At 39.0% G+C, this 19,811-nt stretch overlaps 2 protein-coding genes across 2 annotated transcripts; one reads left to right on the plus strand and one right to left on the minus strand.

Annotated features, from left to right (window-relative positions):
- The first annotated feature begins 2,725 nt into the window (after window positions 1-2,725).
- LOC140535657 (C3a anaphylatoxin chemotactic receptor) lies at window positions 2,726-5,524 on the plus strand. The gene is made up of 2 exons (XM_072657076.1): window positions 2,726-2,838; window positions 3,757-5,524. Exon 2 carries the CDS (start codon window positions 3,764-3,766, stop codon window positions 4,835-4,837), a length of 1,074 nt encoding a protein of 357 aa, XP_072513177.1. The 5' UTR covers window positions 2,726-2,838; window positions 3,757-3,763; the 3' UTR covers window positions 4,838-5,524.
- A 598-nt stretch (window positions 5,525-6,122) lies between these two features.
- cenpq (centromere protein Q) lies at window positions 6,123-17,531 on the minus strand. Its single transcript, XM_072657077.1, has 8 exons — window positions 17,442-17,531; window positions 15,457-15,508; window positions 15,116-15,224; window positions 14,436-14,504; window positions 14,183-14,312; window positions 13,865-13,984; window positions 8,883-8,960; window positions 6,123-7,051 (listed from the first exon to the last, which is right to left on the minus strand). The coding sequence occupies exons 1-8, from the start codon at window positions 17,529-17,531 to the stop codon at window positions 6,887-6,889; spliced, it is 813 nt and encodes a 270-aa protein (XP_072513178.1). The 3' UTR covers window positions 6,123-6,886.
- Window positions 17,532-19,811: the final 2,280 nt, after the last annotated feature.

The following is a 19,811-nucleotide window of genomic DNA, read 5'->3' on the forward strand; positions in this document are numbered from 1 at the left end:
CCAGGAATGGACCAAGCCCTCCATACTTCATGGCAATGGTCAAAAGCCGATCTGCACCAAGAGCCCTTCCAGCTTTAGGCCCATATATTCTCTTTTTCAGAAGACCAACAGTCAACCCTGGTGCTCAAATGACCATCTATACTTAAGGTCTGGGTGTGCCACCTTTAGCAGCAATAACTGAAGATATCTTTTTTGCTAAATTGCCACATACTTTAATTAGCCCTCTCCAAAACCATCACTTTGTTTTTGCTGAGGCATTTAGGTGTATTGCCCAACTACAGTTGAGCTTCAGATCACAGATTGAGGACCACACATTCTGCAAGATTTTCTGTTCAAAGCTAAAATTATGTTTCCGTCTATTACAGCAAGTTGCCCAGCAAAGTATCCCCATAGAATCACACTACCACCACCATGTTTGACTTTTTTGTTTGTTTTGTGAAATGCTGCCATAATTATGTGCTTGGCTGTTTGCATCACTCTCTGCAGGCTTTTTTGCTCGAAAGCAGTGCAGTACCTGTACCAGTTGGTGTCACAGCCTGTCAGAAGGCAGGTGTAAAACGTTCTAAGGAGGTCTGAGGTCTGAGGTAGAAGGGGTGTTGCACCTTCTTCACCACCTGTGTGGTGTGAACACAATGGAACTGGAAACTGCGGACCCTCCGTACAAAAGTCCCATTGACGATGGTATTTATTAAGATCATATTTTGTTTGCTTCGTCATGCATTTTAATTTTGATGAGGACAAATACTTGTTTATCAGCCATGTATGTGCAGAAAATAACTTAACATGAATTTTCAGAACTACAAAAATATCTTAAAATAAGGAACCCCTCTATATTGCCACAACAATCCTCGGAAAGGAAAAGAGAAGCACAGTACTTGGGCAAACACTTCCGCAATGTGCGTTTCACAATATGCAGAAACTTAAAGCCACATTCTGCAAGACTTGACAGAATCTGTCTCCGACAAAATCATTTTTTTGAATTTCAGAAACAAGAAGACAACAGGGTCACATCAGCTGTCATGTAACCTTCGACATCAACTTCACTAGGTTGTTCTCTTGTTGAGATGCTTTGTAATGTTGAATGTCGGGTTGCTCAAAAAAATGTGATGGGAGCACTGCCTTGCTTTAGACATGCAGTAATAAAATATATATCATATACAAAGATTCTGACATGTTTTCTTTTTTGGGATTTGCTTAATGGGATCCATCATTATAAGAGCATAGCTGTAAACAATTCTGTGGTTAAAAACATCATGAATCTGACGTAGACTTTTTGTTAGGACATTTCTTAAGAAAATTCTTAGGAGGACATTGGTAAATGAGGCCCATGGACTTAACTGAAAAAAGAATTTCCTATAACACTGATTGAGATCAAATGTACACTGATATGTACCACTGCTGATGTGCACTTTGCACAGCATCCACATCACTAGTTTCAACAATATCTGTATGCACAGATCTCTTTGAAAAAGAGTAAACATCATTTCTGACCTCCCGTTTCCTGTGCTGTTGAGCTTCCGACATCTGGTCACAGCTATCAGACATTGGCACCTCGTTACGGACATGGCAAAATTGTTATTTATTCTAGAGGTCATGAAATCAATGAATTAAATGACCTAGGTGTGTACAGTGTATGCAAATAACTGGGCACTGGGGGAAATGAGTTTCTGTAAAGGAGGATCTGATTTCCAAAAGTGACACGTTCTTTAATATTTTATGGTAGATTCATATATATATATATATATATACACACACACACACACACACACACACATATATATATATATATATATATACACACACACACACACACACACACATATATATATATATATATATATATATATATGTATATATTTTTTATTTTTTATTTTTTTTTTTAAATCTAATGCTAAGTTTTGTGATGATCCTTACCTTTACCTTTTAAATTCCTGTTAAATTACATTAAATGCTTTACCCTCTTATTACAAGCTTCTACAGCTTTGTGGATATCAGTTACTGACCTTTCCTAACGATGACAATGAAAAAAAACCTCCTCACAAGATAATTAAGGACAGAGACATTTGTAAAGATTATTTGAGAGCTCAAATCAAAGGGTACCAAAGCTTGTGCATACCAGTGGAGATCAGCTCAGTGGATGGAATCAGGATGCTCACTTCTTTGTCTAAAGATAGACACTACAAAAAAATCATGTATATCTGTGACTTCTCTCAATTTGTCATGTTGACTTAGACCCATTTTGTTTTTTTCTCTTGTTTACAGAATAAAAACCCATCAATTTCCTTTGGGACAAATAAACTTTTTTTTCTTCTTCTTCTTCTAAGAGCAAGATAAAATCTAGAGTGTCAGCAGCTATAACAAACGTGAGAAACACTGAGATAGCATGTAGAGAAGTGGTTTATGCTACTACGCTACTGAGAGATCAGACTGCAACCTCAGCTGCTTAGAGAAGGAAATGGTAACAGAATAGATATGTACACCTTAAGGCATTCATACCCATGTCAGTGCTTGTAAGTGACTAATAGTAAACCCACGTCCCCTTAATGTACAAACTTGTCTTCTAAACCAGCATAAAGAGCCAGCAAAGCACTCATGCAAAGCAGCATGTGTTGGTCTATGTTGCAATCAACGTGGGGCAAGGTTCCTCCAAAGAAGGAAGGAACATACACACAAGCACATACTTTCTTAAACACGCCCCTGCTCAATCCACAGATCGGACCAGAAGAAACGCTCCCTCACTATTGGTTTCAAATACCATCTCTCGCACACAGGGCTTGAAGACTTCTCTCCCGCCTCCGGCGCACGTCAATGTCAGCAGGTAGATTCCCTCAGCAACAGGTAAGCCTTGAGCAAGACTGCAGCATTTCCAGTGACCCCCCTGTGACAAGTCATACTTTTGTCAAGGAACTGTCAAGAAATCTCAGCAATTTGTAAAAAGCTTGTACATGAGAACTAGGGGAAGGAATCTAGGCAGAGTGGCAAAGGTGTGTTCACACATTAGGCATGCGTCTTAGATGGGTGTAGGCAGGCTCTGAACGGTAGGTCCGTTCCGCTGGTGACTGCTAAAGCCTGAGGCTGTTAGGATTAGCATTCCATAACCTGACACCTCTGCTTTAAGAAATGCATTACAGAAAAACAACCTACCCAAACTGTGTCCATGACTAAAGGAGTAGAAGTATATGATTGAGAAAAGGGGGACACAATTAATAATTCAATACTTCAGTGTACTTCAGATGCTTTCTTAGACATCTTCAAAAATAGTGGTAATCAGGACATCAGAATTTCTATCTTATATTTATAACAGGCTTTACTTAAGTGCACTGGAAAGTCCAAAGGGTCTAGGCGTAGTACAGTACATCTCTACTGAGCGGCTGAGCAGATGTGCATCCTTGTTCTGCTTCTCTTTACCACTGCCACTTTTTAACGCCCTCCCACAGTCTTCCTGCTGCACAGCAGATCATGCAGAATACATAATGAACCCGTTAATGAACAGAGACCCTCTAAGACTTAGACTTAAGGGGGGGGCATATGACAACAATATATCATGATAGACCTTTGCACACTCAGAAAAGCATCCTTTCTCACTATAACACAGCTGTTAAAATATGATCTGGCATTAGGGTATATCAGGCATTGTAGTGTTCGCTGCATTATAACATGTCATTTGGATACAACTTGAAGGAAAAAAGTACAGCTTAAAAGCACTGAAGTACTAAAGACACTGATCTGTAGCCATGTTGACTCCAATCCCCACAGCAATCCAATGGCCGGTGAGCAATCGAGGTTCAACAATACCTTCTCCTACCCGAGCGAGGCGGCACGGGTGAGCCAGATGGTTGCTACCATACTGATCTTCTTGGTGGGCGTAACTCTGAATGGCCTGGTGGTTTGGGTGCTGGGACTGCGCAGGGCACGACACCGTGGAGCCATGGGGGGTGAAACTCAAGGTGCTGGAAGCTTCAGAGTGTACGTAGTGAATTTAGCACTGGCAGATCTAGTGCTTCTGCTGCGCACGCCACTTATGCTTGGTTACCTGGCCCATCACTTCAGCTGGCCCTTTGGAAAGCCTTTTTGTCAGTTGGTCATGTTCCTGCGCTGCCTGGGATTGTATGCAGGAGCGTTTTTGTTGAGTGCAGTAGCACTGGAACGGTGCCTGTGCTTGCTACGGCCTGTATGGGCTCGACTGAGGCGCCCACGCTGGGTTGTTCCTCTAGTCTGCGCTGTACTGTGGATTGCATCTGCTGCTTTGTCCGTGCCCTACATCACAGCGGCCGGGCTCATTGATTGGAAGAACCGAACGCAGTGCATGGAGACCACAAAAAATGGCACTACCCTGGTCGTGTTGGAGACTGCAATAGGTTTCCTGCTTCCACTGCTGGTTTTCGTATCCTGCAACCTGGCGGTCATTTTCTGTGCAAAAAGGGCAGAGGTGGGGCAGGTGACACCCACCTCACCCGTCTCCTCACCCACTTCCCCTACCGGATCTGGTTACACATCACATAGGCTGACCCGCCTGTACCGGATTCTTTTCCTCACCATGCTCCTGTTCCTCACCTGTTGGGTGCCCTACTTCATCTGTCGCTTTCTGAAGGCGCTATCTTCCGGTAAGGAGAAATGGGTTGCACTTCATCAGAGGGCGTTAGAGGGCGCCTATGCAGCTCTGTTCCTAGTGTACTTAAAAAGTGCTCTCAACCCAATCCTGTACGCATTCGCTGCACGTGGACTACGTCGTACCGTCCGCGACTCGCTGTTCTCAACAATTGAGCGAATCTTCAACGAGGATGTGTCGGAGTCCCTGCGACGGAAGTCCTTACGGAGAAGAGACTCGCAGTTCTGATAAAGTGCTGACAGTAAACAGTACTCAAATGTTACTGGTTTAACTGGATCTCTTGAGAAAGCTGCAGTAAAAAAAAAAAAGAAGAAAAAAAAGACACTGGTTCTAGACAGCAGGTCTATCCAAGGACATTTCAGTTCCTGGAGTATACAATCTAGACAGGTAGACCACAAATTTAAACTACGGACAATTTCAACTCACAAATGGTCATCCTTCTTTGAAACTTATTGTCTTTCTTCACAGAGGAAACTATTTGATTTCATCACTGGTGAACAAGGGTGCAAACCCATTGCTTAAACACAAATTGTCAAAGACCCATTGACACAATCCTTTCAAGGGAAAGGATCACAGTATCTCTGATGCCAAAATTATAGTAAACATGTTTGTGTAAATAGCTTACATCTCATATACCTATATGCTGCACATACCAATTTATGCACATCTCAGGATGGTTAAAGTCATATTGGGCATATTATTTAATGAAACATTTTTTGCTGCTCGATACAAAAAGATGATTCACCCTGTTTTCATTTTCCATGATATGGATGATATCTGCCCAATATCATTAATTTTACTTCAGTCTTTGATACACAGAATGCATTATTCATAGGGTTTATTGAATCGTTGGATCAATGGAAAAATTATATATCTATTATAAAATGATATTTTTTTTAGGGACACGCATACACACACACACATATACATTATATATATATATATATATATATATATATTATATATTATATATATATATATATATATATATATATATATATGTGTGTGTGTGTGTGTGTGTGTGTGTCCCTAAAAAAAGAGCTAAATAACAGATCAGAAACGGTGCTTAAAAGAAAAGAAAGAGATGTAGATTTACATTTATGGCATTCAGTAGCTGCACTTATCCAGAGCGACTTGCATGGTTACTCGTATTACAGAGACGGGCCAATATACCCTCAGGAGTTTTGCCCAGGGACACTTAGTAGTGCACTTGTAGTGCAGCACAGAGCTGGAATCGACCCACAGTCTCCCTCATAATAAGGCAACCCAGTCAGCAGGTAGTGGTGTGAACTGTTGTTCCACATCAACCACATCTGCTGTTGCACTTTCCAGAACTGTCAGCTCATATTTTATTTTTGCTTTCAGCAAGCATTAGAGGTCGCAAGCAGGAAACGGCACCAGAGCCAACAGGGCTGGTAAGCACACACCAGATCTTTTAATGTGGCCAAAGCATTCATTTAAGTTTGTCTACTTAAAAGATGATGCTATACTCAATTTGCAAATTAGGTGTCATGTTTATAAGGCAATGTACACAATACAGTTACGAGCAACTTGAACAGCTTGTAAAATAGTACAATACTGTGTGGAATAGGACAGTCCAGAGTTTTCCACATTAAAATATTTCAATTTGTATTCTTTGCAAGATGGTGGGCTGAAGCAGACATAAAGCAAGTGCATTCTGCTGGCGAGAAAAAAAAAAAAATCAACTCATAAGAGGAACAATTTGTGCTCCACGAGGGCTGGAACCCAGCAAGTGTCATCCTTAACTGACACTCTAACCAAAGTGTTAAATGTGTTTTGCAAGTTCTGCTTAATCAGTCAAAGAGAAGTTTTCCCCTCAGAGGAGAGGAATACAAAATTACCTCTCACTTGCCCTCTTTCTGACTTGTAACAGCAAGAGAACTAATGTTACGGTGTAGGATTTCATCTTATTGGATCAGTGGATTTAGGCTGAACCTTAGAATGGAAGTTAAAATTGAAGACTGGCAAAATGCAATGCATTAATTTACATGATGGCACACTGTACAATGTTTTATTTCAAAAGGAAAGGATTACACAAATGTTACAAGTAAAACAATTTGGGGAAAAGCACAAAAAGATGTGGGTAAAAACTGTGAATCACTGTAATATTAATATTTTATGCTTTGGCAGACCCATGTATTAATATGCCTGGTTTTGAAATAAATACGTTACTGTTTTGTTTAAAATCTGTTTTGAACTTGGTATTGTGATGGCAATATAAACAAAACATGCATCTGCACCACTAAAATTAGCTAACTACACAACAATGTCCCCAATGTCTGTAGTCAGAGGGTGAGTCAACAGCTCATCTGCCTGCTTATGTGCCAACTCCAGGAAGGTGTTCACATGCCCCATTACTTTACTGTTCTGAAGAGTCTTCATGACAGCTTTGGGATTGGGCACCATTTTCATCATCTGCTCCTAATAGACCAATTACATGTTAGTTAACAGTTTTGCTACAAAACACAAACACTACACATCTATTTACTGATCAAATGAATTGGCAAATAAGACTCACTGAATGAAAACTCAATTTTGGATTCATTGACATTTACAGATTGTTTTTTTATACTGAAGTTTGAGGTGAACAAGCTTACAGCTGTACTAGTGAGGTTTGCTGCAATTGGTCAGTGGAGAGAATTCAGACAATAGTCACAGACTTCAATAAAGGCCAATCAGCTAACCTATCGGCCAGGTTCTTCCTTAAGTTCTAGTCAAGTCAAGTGAAGTCAGATTTATTTGTATAGCGCTTTTTACAACTGTTGTCGACACAAAGCAGCTTTACATAAATAGTGATTAATAAAAGACAGAGACAAAGAAGAAAGAAGAAATAACGTAAGACATGAAGGATCAAAGACACTAGCGACTAACTTTTAGTAAAAGACTGTCTTGTGTCATTGTAAAGGCTATTACATGACATGATGCAACACAAATCTGTTTGGGAAACATCTCATTCTACTTTGGAGCAAAATAAATAAACAGACATGGGGGGGGGGTTGCCTTACATAACAGGCAAATGTTCATATGGACATCCATAACTCAGCTTGAGCGTCTTTTGGAGATGCTGCACCATTTAACTAAAGAGAGGAAAAACTAATCCATTTTAGGTTTGTCTAGTCAGCATGGTTGCTGTTAATGCAAGTGTCCCTGGCTGAATTCACACAACTGTAAACTGCATGAAGAAATCTCTTTTGGTGTGTTACTGTTGTATGAAGTTGCCCAGATGCTGATTCAACAGCACTGTGCTGTGCAGCCAATATCTAAATGAGGAACCATTATTCCTTGAAAGAGTTGCATAAAGACCATTCACTTATGCGAAAGTACAAGTTACAAATTGCACTGAATGCTGCCGATGTTCAGTGGTGCCATATGCTATACGAATGCTTGTTTGATACAGTGCAAGAAAATATAATTTTGCTTTGTATATTTAACAGCTTGTATTACAATATGAATGTGCATTAAGAGGGTAAAAAGTGCTTTGCTATGTTAAAGAAGAAAAAAATAATCCCTCAGTGGTTCTTACACTCCGAACTTGCACCTCGTTAAAAACAGGAAACAAACAAAAAAAAAACATTCTTCTTAGGAGTCCAAACAATTGGTTTTCACGGTCAAGTTAGGTCAGGCAGTAGTAAGTACTTTCCTCGCTGTATGATTTGTAGGCATGAACACACTTGCCCAAGCAAGTTCAGCTATTAAAAGTAATTCTTGAAACATTTAGAAATGTTTCCTTTACTGCACGGAAGACACAGTTTGCACTTTGTTTTTAAAACTTTTAAATCAATTATTTAATTAAATCCTAAAACGCTAACATTTTTATTTGCTTGTTTCAAATTTCAAAACTTTCAGATTCCTTTTTGATTTCTCCTTTAGCAGTGGCTACTGTAACAATTTCAAATAATTTCATCTTTTCTTCTTTTTTTTTAACTTTGGTTTATCACTTAATCCTATGCTTACTTTGAGAACCTGGAAAAGTGGAAAAGATGGAAGGGTAGGTCACAATCCAGCTAGGCCACAACTGCACACAGATTTTTTTAATGTTGATATGACAAATCAGAGGTCATCAATTCTGGTCCTGGTCAGACAGCGTCCGCCACAGTTTGGTCGTTTCCCAGCTGGCAACTGAACGGAGTTAAATCAGGTGTGTTTGAGCAAGATAATTACCCAACTGGCTGGAATCCACTTCTGCAGAACAAGAACTGATGACCTCTGCCAAACATCATGTTAAACATTCATGTTATGAATTGCATAGTACCTGTAATGTGGGCTCATCATCGCGACATGCTGGTAAAGCAGGAAGGTGCAGGACAGCTTGCTCAGACATCTGAGTAAACTAGCACAAACAAACAAAAAGAAAACTTGCATTAAGAGAATTTACGTAACCTGTCGTAACGTAACGTAAGTCGTTGACATCAGTAATTTAACTCTGATCAGCCACAACATTAACACAACATTTTTATGTCAGTGACAGGTAAAGTGGAAAAACATTGATTCCAGTGAGCATAAAAACCTGAACCATCTGAATGACTCGATGGCTGGGTCTGAGCATCTCCAAAGCTTTAGGCATGTCTTGTGGGGTTTTTGTCTGCAGTGCAGTGGTCAGTACCTACCAAAAGTGGTCCAAGGTAGGACAAGCGGTATACCAGCAACAGGGTCATAGGCGCCTCAGGTTTATTGATGTGATCATGGAGGTCCGACCTCACAACATATAGGACTTAAAGGGACCTGCTGCTAATGTCTTGGTGCCAGATATGACCACAAGACCCATTGAAAGGTTTTATGTAGCCCATGCCTTGAATTGCCAAATCTGTTGTGGCAGCAGAAGGGAGATCTACTCAGTAATAGGCTAATCAACTTATAAGTTAACATGTTTTAATACTACGGCTATTATTAAATGTATTTTGCTCAATGAACCCCATCGCAATTATTAATTTATAATTTATATATAGGACAGTGACAAACAAATGGGAATTTTCACTTTGTACACCAACCACATTAGCTTGGAGCTGAACTTTAATATAAAGGTGCATTACATATTTAGTAACACAACATTCTTTACACAGTCCCTCCATTTTCAAAGGCTCAAAAGTAATAAGAGTAACAAATAATGGTTGTGTCCTATTCTTTGTTACTTAACAAATTAAGGAGACAAACAGGCTGCAATCATTCATAATGCAATACTGTTGTTAAACTCCTTGAATTAATACTGAAAGTCTTCACCTAGATCTTAACTGATTCATTTGAAATTAATAGTGGTAGCATTCAAAGCAAAATTACAATAATTGAGTCACTTTCCAAAATGATTTTATACACACACACACAAATACACACAATAAGTTGGTGGCACAACCACCCATTTCAAAATACTGCAAGAAATGACTTGTTAAACTCTCTTGTTAAAATCTGTTGCAAGAAATCTTCATTTAACTATGTTTGGTGGTTGAAAGCTAGGGACGGTCATCCTGTTCAGCACACATAAAAAACCCTTCCACAAAGGCTTTGATATTCAAGGGTAAGCTAAACCACAACATCCTCACACCAGATCACACCTTCAGACAAACAACCCCCATGTGACCTAATACGGTTTGCACATGTAAAGATATTCAAGTCCTGTTGCCTTGACATACTACTACCACTACAAAACACTTGAAATATACTCTTATACAAAGCCTTTACAACATGTCAACTTTCCTGACAAAAATGAAGGTTTGCATATTTTCACTTTTATTAGTAATGTAGAGTTTAGAAGAAATCAGATGAAACTGATAGATAGAATATGTATAGATTAAGTGTACTATTTTTAGACAATATTTTCATTATTATTATTTAGAAAAGGTTATGTAGTTTTGTAGCCATTTTATTCTTTTCTCTAATTAATTCACATGTGTGTTTATTTTAAATAAACTAATAAAACTTATTTAAAAACATTTAAAAAACATTAAAACTTATAAAAACTTATAAAAACATTTTTATTATTATTAAAAAATAAAATAAAATGAATGATAGAATAAAATTAAATTAACACTAAGATCATCTAACAATCTTTAATATCCATGTACTGCTTTTTTTTGCCTTCTGCTTGTTTAGCCCATTAAAGGGGCCACAATGTGACCTAGATAAGGTTAGGATTAGTCACACACAGGACTACGTTCAATATTTCTGGCCAAGTGCGAAGCACCTTTAATGCACCTTAAAGGAATCAATGTTCTCTTTCACAAGAGCTTCAGAGAGCATGTCCGAAACCATGTTCCTGAAAATCTCCCAGTTAACTGCTTCAGTTTAGACGGAAGTGCATAAATGGAGTGTGCACTGTTTGTTCCACCTTCAAAGGAAAAGTACGAACTTGTCCTTCAGAACATGCCATTCGTTCTTGGAATGTGCCAAGAGTGAGTCACAGAATTAATTATTTATTAAATAAAAACAGAATTCACATATATTAAAACATTTCCCAACAATCTCCAACAGCACTGTCAAACACCTATATGACTATAAAATAAGATAGCAACTGCATAGCAACACCCTAGCAACCACAATGAATACCATAGCTGCAACCTAGGATGCAGTAGCATCCATCTAGCAACTACGTTTGTATATTGGCAAGAACCTGGCAATAATAATACAGTACATCATTATATAATACAGTACATAATTGTCTGTAAGCAAGACCATATATATCTTTTTTAATTAAATTGTACTGTCATAGTATATGAAAACCACCATGATATGCATTAAATGCAGAGCAAATAAAAAGTTTACTTTTTTATGCAATCAGAACAGTGAGATCTGAAGAGGTCGGGATTTAAACACTACAAAAAATGAACCACAATCATAAATACATAATTGTAATTACACAAATTGTAATTGTTAGAATTCTTATTTACAATAATCATAAATTATAGTCAAAGGGCAAAAACTGATTATAAATAAATAAATAGGCAGTTAGGCAGGAACTAAAAATAATAATTAGCTAAGTAGCTAAAAGCAGACTTTCCCAGTTTAAAAAAAAAAAAAAAACTCTTTGAAGACAAAAAGAAACTAGTGTGTTTCTCTACGCATAGCAACCAACCAACACTTCAAGGTGTATTTATTATTTTCTACACCCTTAATAGCACCCACCTGAAACAGAATGGCTACCACTTAGCAAAAACAGTTTCACCCTGGAGCCCACACAAAAACAGCCCTTTCCTAGCATTTGCCAGGAAGTGGGCACCACTTAAGCTGCGCAACCATTCTGCATCGTTTCAGGAAATGCAGCTTTGTAGTTATGTTAATCATATAAAAATATCAGACACTCTCAAACACAGATGAGTAAGAGAATTGTGTGTCATTTGAACAGTATTTTATCGACATGAGTAAAACAGATAAGGGCTTCAAAAGGGGGAGTTTCAGAGACAGAGGGTAGTTTTTACTGATGACATTTTGCTCTTAGTTTCCTGTTTTCCAGAAGAGTCAACGTTAAAAGAATCAAATATTACACCCTTTTCAGACTAAACCCTAGTTAACGCCCCTGGGAACACATTTTAATATTTTGGGGGGGTTTTGTACAATACTATACTTAGGTGTAAAGTTAAGTGTTTAGCAGACAACAGACAGCTAAAATAAAGAAACATGACACACACACTCCTCACCAGCCCTAAAAGTGGGTCAGGTTTACAATCACAAGGCTAACATGGCTCATTAAGCAACCTGGAGAGCCAAAACCCCGACTAGGGGAGCATCTCCCTTGTTTGCCACGCTGGCCTTCCTGTCTAGCACACGGCACCACTTCGATTTTGCAGTCGGCTACACATTGTGCTGGTAGAGTGGGGTACGGATGGGCAGCTGGAAGTAGATCTCTCTGTTCTGCACTTTCACTTTTTATGTTATTATTTTTTTGCTTGGTGATTTGACTTCTTTACTTCTAAACTTAATTATGAATGCCATAAAGTCACCCAACAGTAATGTGAAAGACTAGTGGAGAGCCAGCCAAGACATGAGAACTGGCAGTCAAGGTTATTTCACCACAGTGATTTTTAAATGCTCTCAAAGTGCAAATATTAGTACTGTTAAATATAAAATTTAAATAATAACTTCTTGGAATTATTATTATTAAAATCATTGCTTTGCATTATTTGAGCAGTCATTTTTGAGCAGTTGTCATTTCTGCAAACAAATGCTCAAACTAATTGCTCTGAATAGCAATATCTTTATTTGGAATTTAGGGGAAATGTTGTCCATAGTTTAGGGAAATTAACATTTGTGTTGTATTTCATAAACACATTGTCTATCAAAAGTGAAACCAGAGAAAGTGATCATGTAGAGTGGTCTCTTAATTTTTGCTGGAGCTGTATCTTACATATTTTATATGTGAGCGGGCAGCTGTCCAAGCATTTCACTGCTAGCTGCTCAGTGTATGACTGTATGTGAGAAATAATCTTTAACTGGATTTGAAAACTTATTAAATTATTATTATAATTTAGATTCCCAGAAACTGAAATGTTACCAGCATATCTTTACATTTCAGGGAGCTTTGAGTATTTTAGATGTTTTACTCAGACATTTATGTTCAGAATTGCCATTAAATTATGAATACCCAACAGCTCCTTCATTTCTGAATCATGTGAAATACACTACTGCAGCAAATGTGTTGCAGAAACTGTGGTTATCAAGACATCCTGACAGAAGCTGGTGCGTTAGTCCATACCAATAAAACGCTGTTCAAGGACTGAAAGCAAAAATGACAACTCTCCTGTATATATCTGCACCTACGTGGACTCCTGACTGATACGATCTACATGATATGATATATGATATGATATACATACACTATATGTACAAAAGTTTGTAGAAACCTGCCCTTCCAGAGTTGCTTTTGAAATCAAGCCATGAAAGCTTCCTGCCAACTCTGCTAGTGCTGTGCAGGTTATGACCGTTATACTAGCTGCCATTTTACATGCTGCTCTGACAACAAAGCACTCAAATGTGACATGTCCGTGATTAGGACTTCACAGGCATGTGGGAAATAGAATATTCCTAGCACATAAAAGGCAGCATAACACCAATATACATCTGCTCATTTGTGATGCTGTGGGGGGTCTTTTCTGTTGGACAGGGAAAGGCTTTGAATAAAACATTGAATACAATTAATATATATATATATAAATTTACATTAACATCCACTGAAAGGTTTTTTCCTTTTCCTGCAAAGTTTCCGTAACCATGGAGATATAAAGAGGCACTTCATCTATCAGTGGGTACCTCCTTTGCATTTTCCTCTTCATCCTCCAATTTGTCCCTCATGATCCTGCACTTGTCCTCCAAACTGTCCCTCTTTCCTTGTAGCTGCTCAAGCTTGCTAACTACTTCTTTACTGCTCTCCTAAAACAAAAGTGTATAAGTATTCAATCACTGACTATTTTGTTACAGTCCACAGTCACAGTTACATAGTGATATCACACTGTAATTAAAGTCATGCAGTCAGTTAGTCACAAAAGAGCACAATTCACAACATATTAAAGTATCACGCCTGATGCATCACATTTGACAAATAGGGCATTTTACAATAGCAGCAATTACCTCGTATGCCTCCATTTTCTTTTTGCCATGCTTAATCTTCTGGCTCTCTGCCTGGAACTGCCGGGATGCTTGCATCATGTTTCCAGATTTCCGTGGGGGAACAGGGAGCTGGGCACATTTTGCCAGGAATCTGACAAAACAAATAATCCACATAGATTTGGTTACATTTTAGCAGTGGCTAAGAAAAAAAAATAAACATCTGGTATTTCTTTGGTTTAGTTTAGCACACGTCTGAGTTTTGAACGATTCTTACTGGTCTTTCAGTAAGTTGAGGTGTTTCTGCGATTCCTCTTTTTCTTTCCTTCTCATTGTGAGAACAGATCTGAGAGGGGGGGGAGAAAGAGGAAAACCCATAATTTAAAGCCACTGGGAACAGAATTTGATATGCTGAACTTTTTTTGCATAATACTAAACTTCATTGTCAAGCAAAGAGTTCAGCAAAGTTGAAACTGGATAAAACACTCCTCAAAATCCACTCATCAGACCTCTCAGAACAGTCTGGGTGTGGTCTTAATATTCTAATGAACGTTTATGTTACCATGGCAACACCCACAAAGTTGAGACAAGTTGAGTTGTATTTTTTTTCTTTTTCACTTTAAGCTGCAGTTGTGATTTCACAGATCTTTAGAGTCCACCACCCGCCCCCCAGTCATGGCTCAAGCTTTAGCTTGTCATATTGCTCAGACTTAAAATAAGAGGGTGGAGCCATGTGATCATTCAGGGGTATGCTTGCGGAGGCTGACCACTTTCAGGACCATCCATTCCACATGGAGAGGAAACAACACTGTTAAAATTCAGCAAACAATTCATAAGACAGACATTTATATTGGGGGACATGAGGAGTCAGATTAACTTAACTATGAAAGAAAGATTTATGCCCCCAGGGGCTTTCATTTCAATTAACGTGACCATGATTATCAGCACACTGCTCACAGTATTGACAAACCCAGCATGTTGTCAATGGCTGAGATGGAGGATTTGTCCAGTGGCTTCCAGTTCTCCTGTCCTTTCCGCTTTCTGTCCTTTCGGGTCTCTGCAGCCACTGTTTTATGAGGAAATGAGAGGTAAATGGTTACATCAGAGATATAACCACGTCTGCAACTGTTTTTTTGTTCTGTAGCTTGACTGCCAAACAATGACCTTCAAACATGCATGTCTGGTCAAGAGCAAATCATTACCAGGTTAAAGTTTTGCAAGGTTTAATAATGTCATCATATTTTTTTTTCTCATTCTCAACAACAATGAGCAGCTTTGTCTGGTTTCCCCAAACTCACCACTGCTCTTCCTTGACTTATCCTGCGCACTCCCATCATTAGGCAATGGTTTCTAAAACACAGAACATTTCGGTGAGTTTTTTTTTTTTAAATTTACAAAAACAAAGAAAAACAAACCCATGAGCATTAATTTAATTTGAGTTAGATAACTAAAATGAGCTCAGTTAATATTAATCATGTAGCAATTTCAATACAGTGTCAAAACACATCTTCATTTATATATATATATATATATATATATATATATATATATATATATATATATATATATATATATATACACATACATACACACACACACACACACAATACTTAGTGTCAGATTCAACATCAAAGTTTTTACAATATTTCAGTTTTGAGGAGTTAATACTGGGACATGTAAAGTTTCATATTAGAAAGTTCATCATCATTTGGTTCAATAGTTCTTTACTAAACGCAATGGGCCTCCTTCATTAAACAAGCAAACACGAGTAAAATGGACCTTCCCCAAAACTTGCCACCAGAACCACAAACTGGCCACACATGCCCTTCACAATTACCATAAACCAAGCCCATGGTTTACAAATTACCACCATGTAAGGAACCTCCTGAGGAATCAAAGAAAGAGCCATTAATATCGCTACAAACAATAAAAAGAAAACAAGAAAAAGAATTGTAAGCAGAATATTAGGCCATCTAAAACCTGTGTAAACGCTATAACTTCTTTCCATGGGTTTGGAGGCACTTTACAAAGATGGATCATACAAACAGCTAGAGAGTTGTACCTGCTCTGCAAGAGCAGCCTCAAACGCGTTTACTCGGAATCAAACACAGAGTGCACACAGCCTAGTAGAGGTGCAAATACCACGATTGAGTCATATTTGCAGTAGAAATGCCTCAAGTATAAACACAACCTAAAACTCCTGGGATGATGCTGTCACGATTGAAGGCTGAGAAATTCCTGAGAAAACCTCACACTGGAATGTTCCAGTATCCAAGAAGCCAAGCACAGACAGCACCTACACAGGTATGGGAATAGCTTAGGATCTGTGGGACTTCCTTCTCAAAACTGCAGCACAAACATAAAAGAGTGGATCTCAGTAATCCAAAGCGTCTAACCAGGCAGCCTTCACAACTAAACTCAGGTCTTTTAAAGGGAAGCAATGATCCATCTTTTTCTGTTCTGATACAGCTACCGATACAAGAACTTTGCTTATTGCCCGATATCCAATACCAATCAGAGTCTGTGAGACTAAAGAGGAGCTAGCAGCTCCTCCCTTCTCAGTTCTCCTTATATGGGAGACAAGCTGGATTACTCACTGATAGTTGAGGACAGGTCGAGTGCACCATGCTGGTTAGATAGGGCGAGTCTTGCTGTTTGCTATATGTGTATGATGTCTGTATGTTACTCTGATCCAGGGTTATGAAGCCTAGAATACTGGTGGTGCGCGAATCGGGTTGGATCAGTCCTTTGGACTAATTATCCGATACCCGTTCCAGATAATTTTGTTAGTATCGGGACCAATATCCGATCTTAGTATCTGATCGGTGCATCCCTACTCTTTTATAATAAAATAACCCACAAACAAAAATTGGCCTTGCTCTGAATTACAGGCTGCATTCGAGAAAATCTGAATGTTTTGTTGAGTGAAATTTATTGAGGTTTTTTTTTTTGTATTATTATTTAACACTTTAATATTTATTTAATTTTAGTGCAGTGCGTAATGTGAATGTCAGGAGCAAAAAATAAATAAATACATTGTGTGCAACTTAACGAATCCAAGTATTAATGGAAAACGTGTTTTACAAACAATTTACGCACATGAACCCTAATGAGTCTAAAGATGACCATGACAACAATAAATAAATAAGTAAATAATTGATAACAATCTAATTAAACCAAGTCTTCACTTCAACAGCCTCATGTTGAACCTAACAATATGTGGACCCAAGTTAACAGAACTAAAAGGTACATTTTGGCAAATTAGAACTGAATATAGACTTACCTGGCTTTGTTGCTGCAACCTTCTATCTCCTCGACCTCCACCTTTAGGACCCTGTGTGGAGGGTCTAGTCGAACCTCTGGCAGGTTTCATTGAGACGGTCAGAGGAAAAAACTGAGAAATAGATTTGGAAATAAACAAAACTTTCCCCCTTAATTTTAATGGAAAGAGTAAAGAGCAAATAAAAGCCCAGCCAAAAGCATAATAATTAGTGCTCATACTGGAAAACATCAAAACACTGCAAGCTTTTGTCAGGCATTTGTGGGACACTTATGGGGTCCATTTATGAATTTAAGAAACATCTTTCTCTTAGAAAAACTGGGCTCATTGCTGTCAACCAACAGAGTACCACTTCATATTCCACAGGCATGTTTTTTGCCACATCCCCATTTTGAAAACTGCTTACTCGGTCACATATATGGCTTGTTATTTTGCATGTCTGACAAACAGCCCATTCCCACTAATGCAGGCTGTTCTGTACCATGTTAAAGTGCGTACTGTACACCAGATTCCTTTACAGTAGTGGTCACGGGAACTAATCGGTGCAATGTCATGTAACAGCTTTCTGTGATGTATCTTTAAGAGGCATTATGGTGGCCCTCACCACCTCAGTGAACAATGTGACCAGAGCATTTTACATCAAACCCCTCTGAATGACTTTATTTCCATCAGTGGTCTCCAACTCTCCTGCTGGAGAGCTACCTTCTCACTGGTTTCACCTCCAGCGCCAATTTAACACACCATTCTCAACCCAAGTCAATCAAGAACTTCTGAAGACTGCAATCTGTTGAATCAGATGGGATGGATTAGGGTTAGATGCAAAGTCTGCTCTCCAGGAACAGAGTTGGAGAGTGTATACGCTTACAAGTGTCAATATCACTGTATAATACTAATAAACACGATGTACCATCCAGCACTACTCACTGCGGTGCACTAAAAGTCTTTAAGGCATTTCCGGTAGTAGTGACACTTCAGTGAAACACAAACGATTTTACTTTGCAAAACTGCAATTTAAGATCAAAGCTCAGAAGATAATAAATGTCCCTAACTAAATGTGTGACGGGTTTCAGTTCCATTATTACTATAGTATATTTGTCGTGGGGAACAAATTAGTCATCATGACTAACATATACACGGCCATGACAGAATAATACGACAAACCTGGGTTTGAACTGAACTCAGCTCAGCTCCACTTCTCATAAGATAAGATAAGATAAGATAAGATAGTCCTTTATTAGTCCCGCAGTGGGGAAATTCACAGTGTAACAGCAGAAAGGGATAGCAAGACACTTCGTTACAAAAATTTAGATAAATAAATAATTTACACTATATACACACAATATAGATAAGAATTAAAAAAGCAATAAACAATATTATTTACAGCAAAAGACTCTTAATTGCACATGGGGGTGGGATATTGCACATAGTATTCCCTGACATGAACATGTGTGTGTAGTTAAGTGTGTGTGTGTGTGTACGTGGTCCGCTGGGAGCAGTGTTGGTTGTGTAGTCTGACGGCAGCAGGAAGGAAGGACCTGCGATACCGCTCCTTCACACACTTGGGGTGAAGCAGCCTGTCGCTAAAGGAGCTGCCCAGTGCTGCCAGAGTCTCATGCATGGGGTGGGAGCTGTTCTCCAGCATGGATGCCAGCTTGGTTGTCATCCTCCTGTCTCCCACCACCTGCACTGGGTCTAAGAAGCACCCCAGGACAGAGCCGGCCCTCTTTATGAGTTTGTCCAGTCTCTTCTTATCTGCCGTCGAGATGCTACTGCCCCAGCAGACCACTCCATAAAAGATGGCAGATGCCACCACTGTGTCGAAGAATGTCCTCAGGAGCGCTCCCTGCACTCCAAAGGACCTCAATCTCCTCAGCAGGTAGAGTCTGCTCTGGCCTTTTATACAGGAGCACTGTGTAATCCTATAATTCCAGACTGTTGTTCGTCTGTTTCTCTGGGTTCTTTGTTAGCTTCCTTTCACCCTCCAGCAGCACTGCTGTGTCTGATCCACTCGTGCTGAGTGCTGAGTCACCCTCCATCCAAATAATACCTGCTCTGTGGTGGTCCTGTGGGGTCCTGACCACTGGAGAACAGAACAGGGTGAAAGGAGGCTAATGAAGTATGCAGAGACACAGATGGACGACAGTCTGGAATAACAGAACTACTAAGTGGTCCTACGTGGTAAGTGGAGCCAATATAACGGGCAGAGTTCATTCCAAACCAGGGGTGGTCATATTATTCTGATTTACTCTATATGGACAGAAGTACTGGGACACCTGCTCAATCATTGTTTCTTCTGAAATCATGGGTATTAAAAACAGCCTGTGCTACTGTTGCTGGAGTAGCTGTCTCTACCGTCCAGGGAAAGCTTTCTAG

This window comes from Salminus brasiliensis, chromosome 15, assembly GCF_030463535.1.
Source record: "Salminus brasiliensis chromosome 15, fSalBra1.hap2, whole genome shotgun sequence".
Classification (NCBI taxonomy): Eukaryota; Metazoa; Chordata; class Actinopteri; order Characiformes; family Bryconidae; genus Salminus; species Salminus brasiliensis.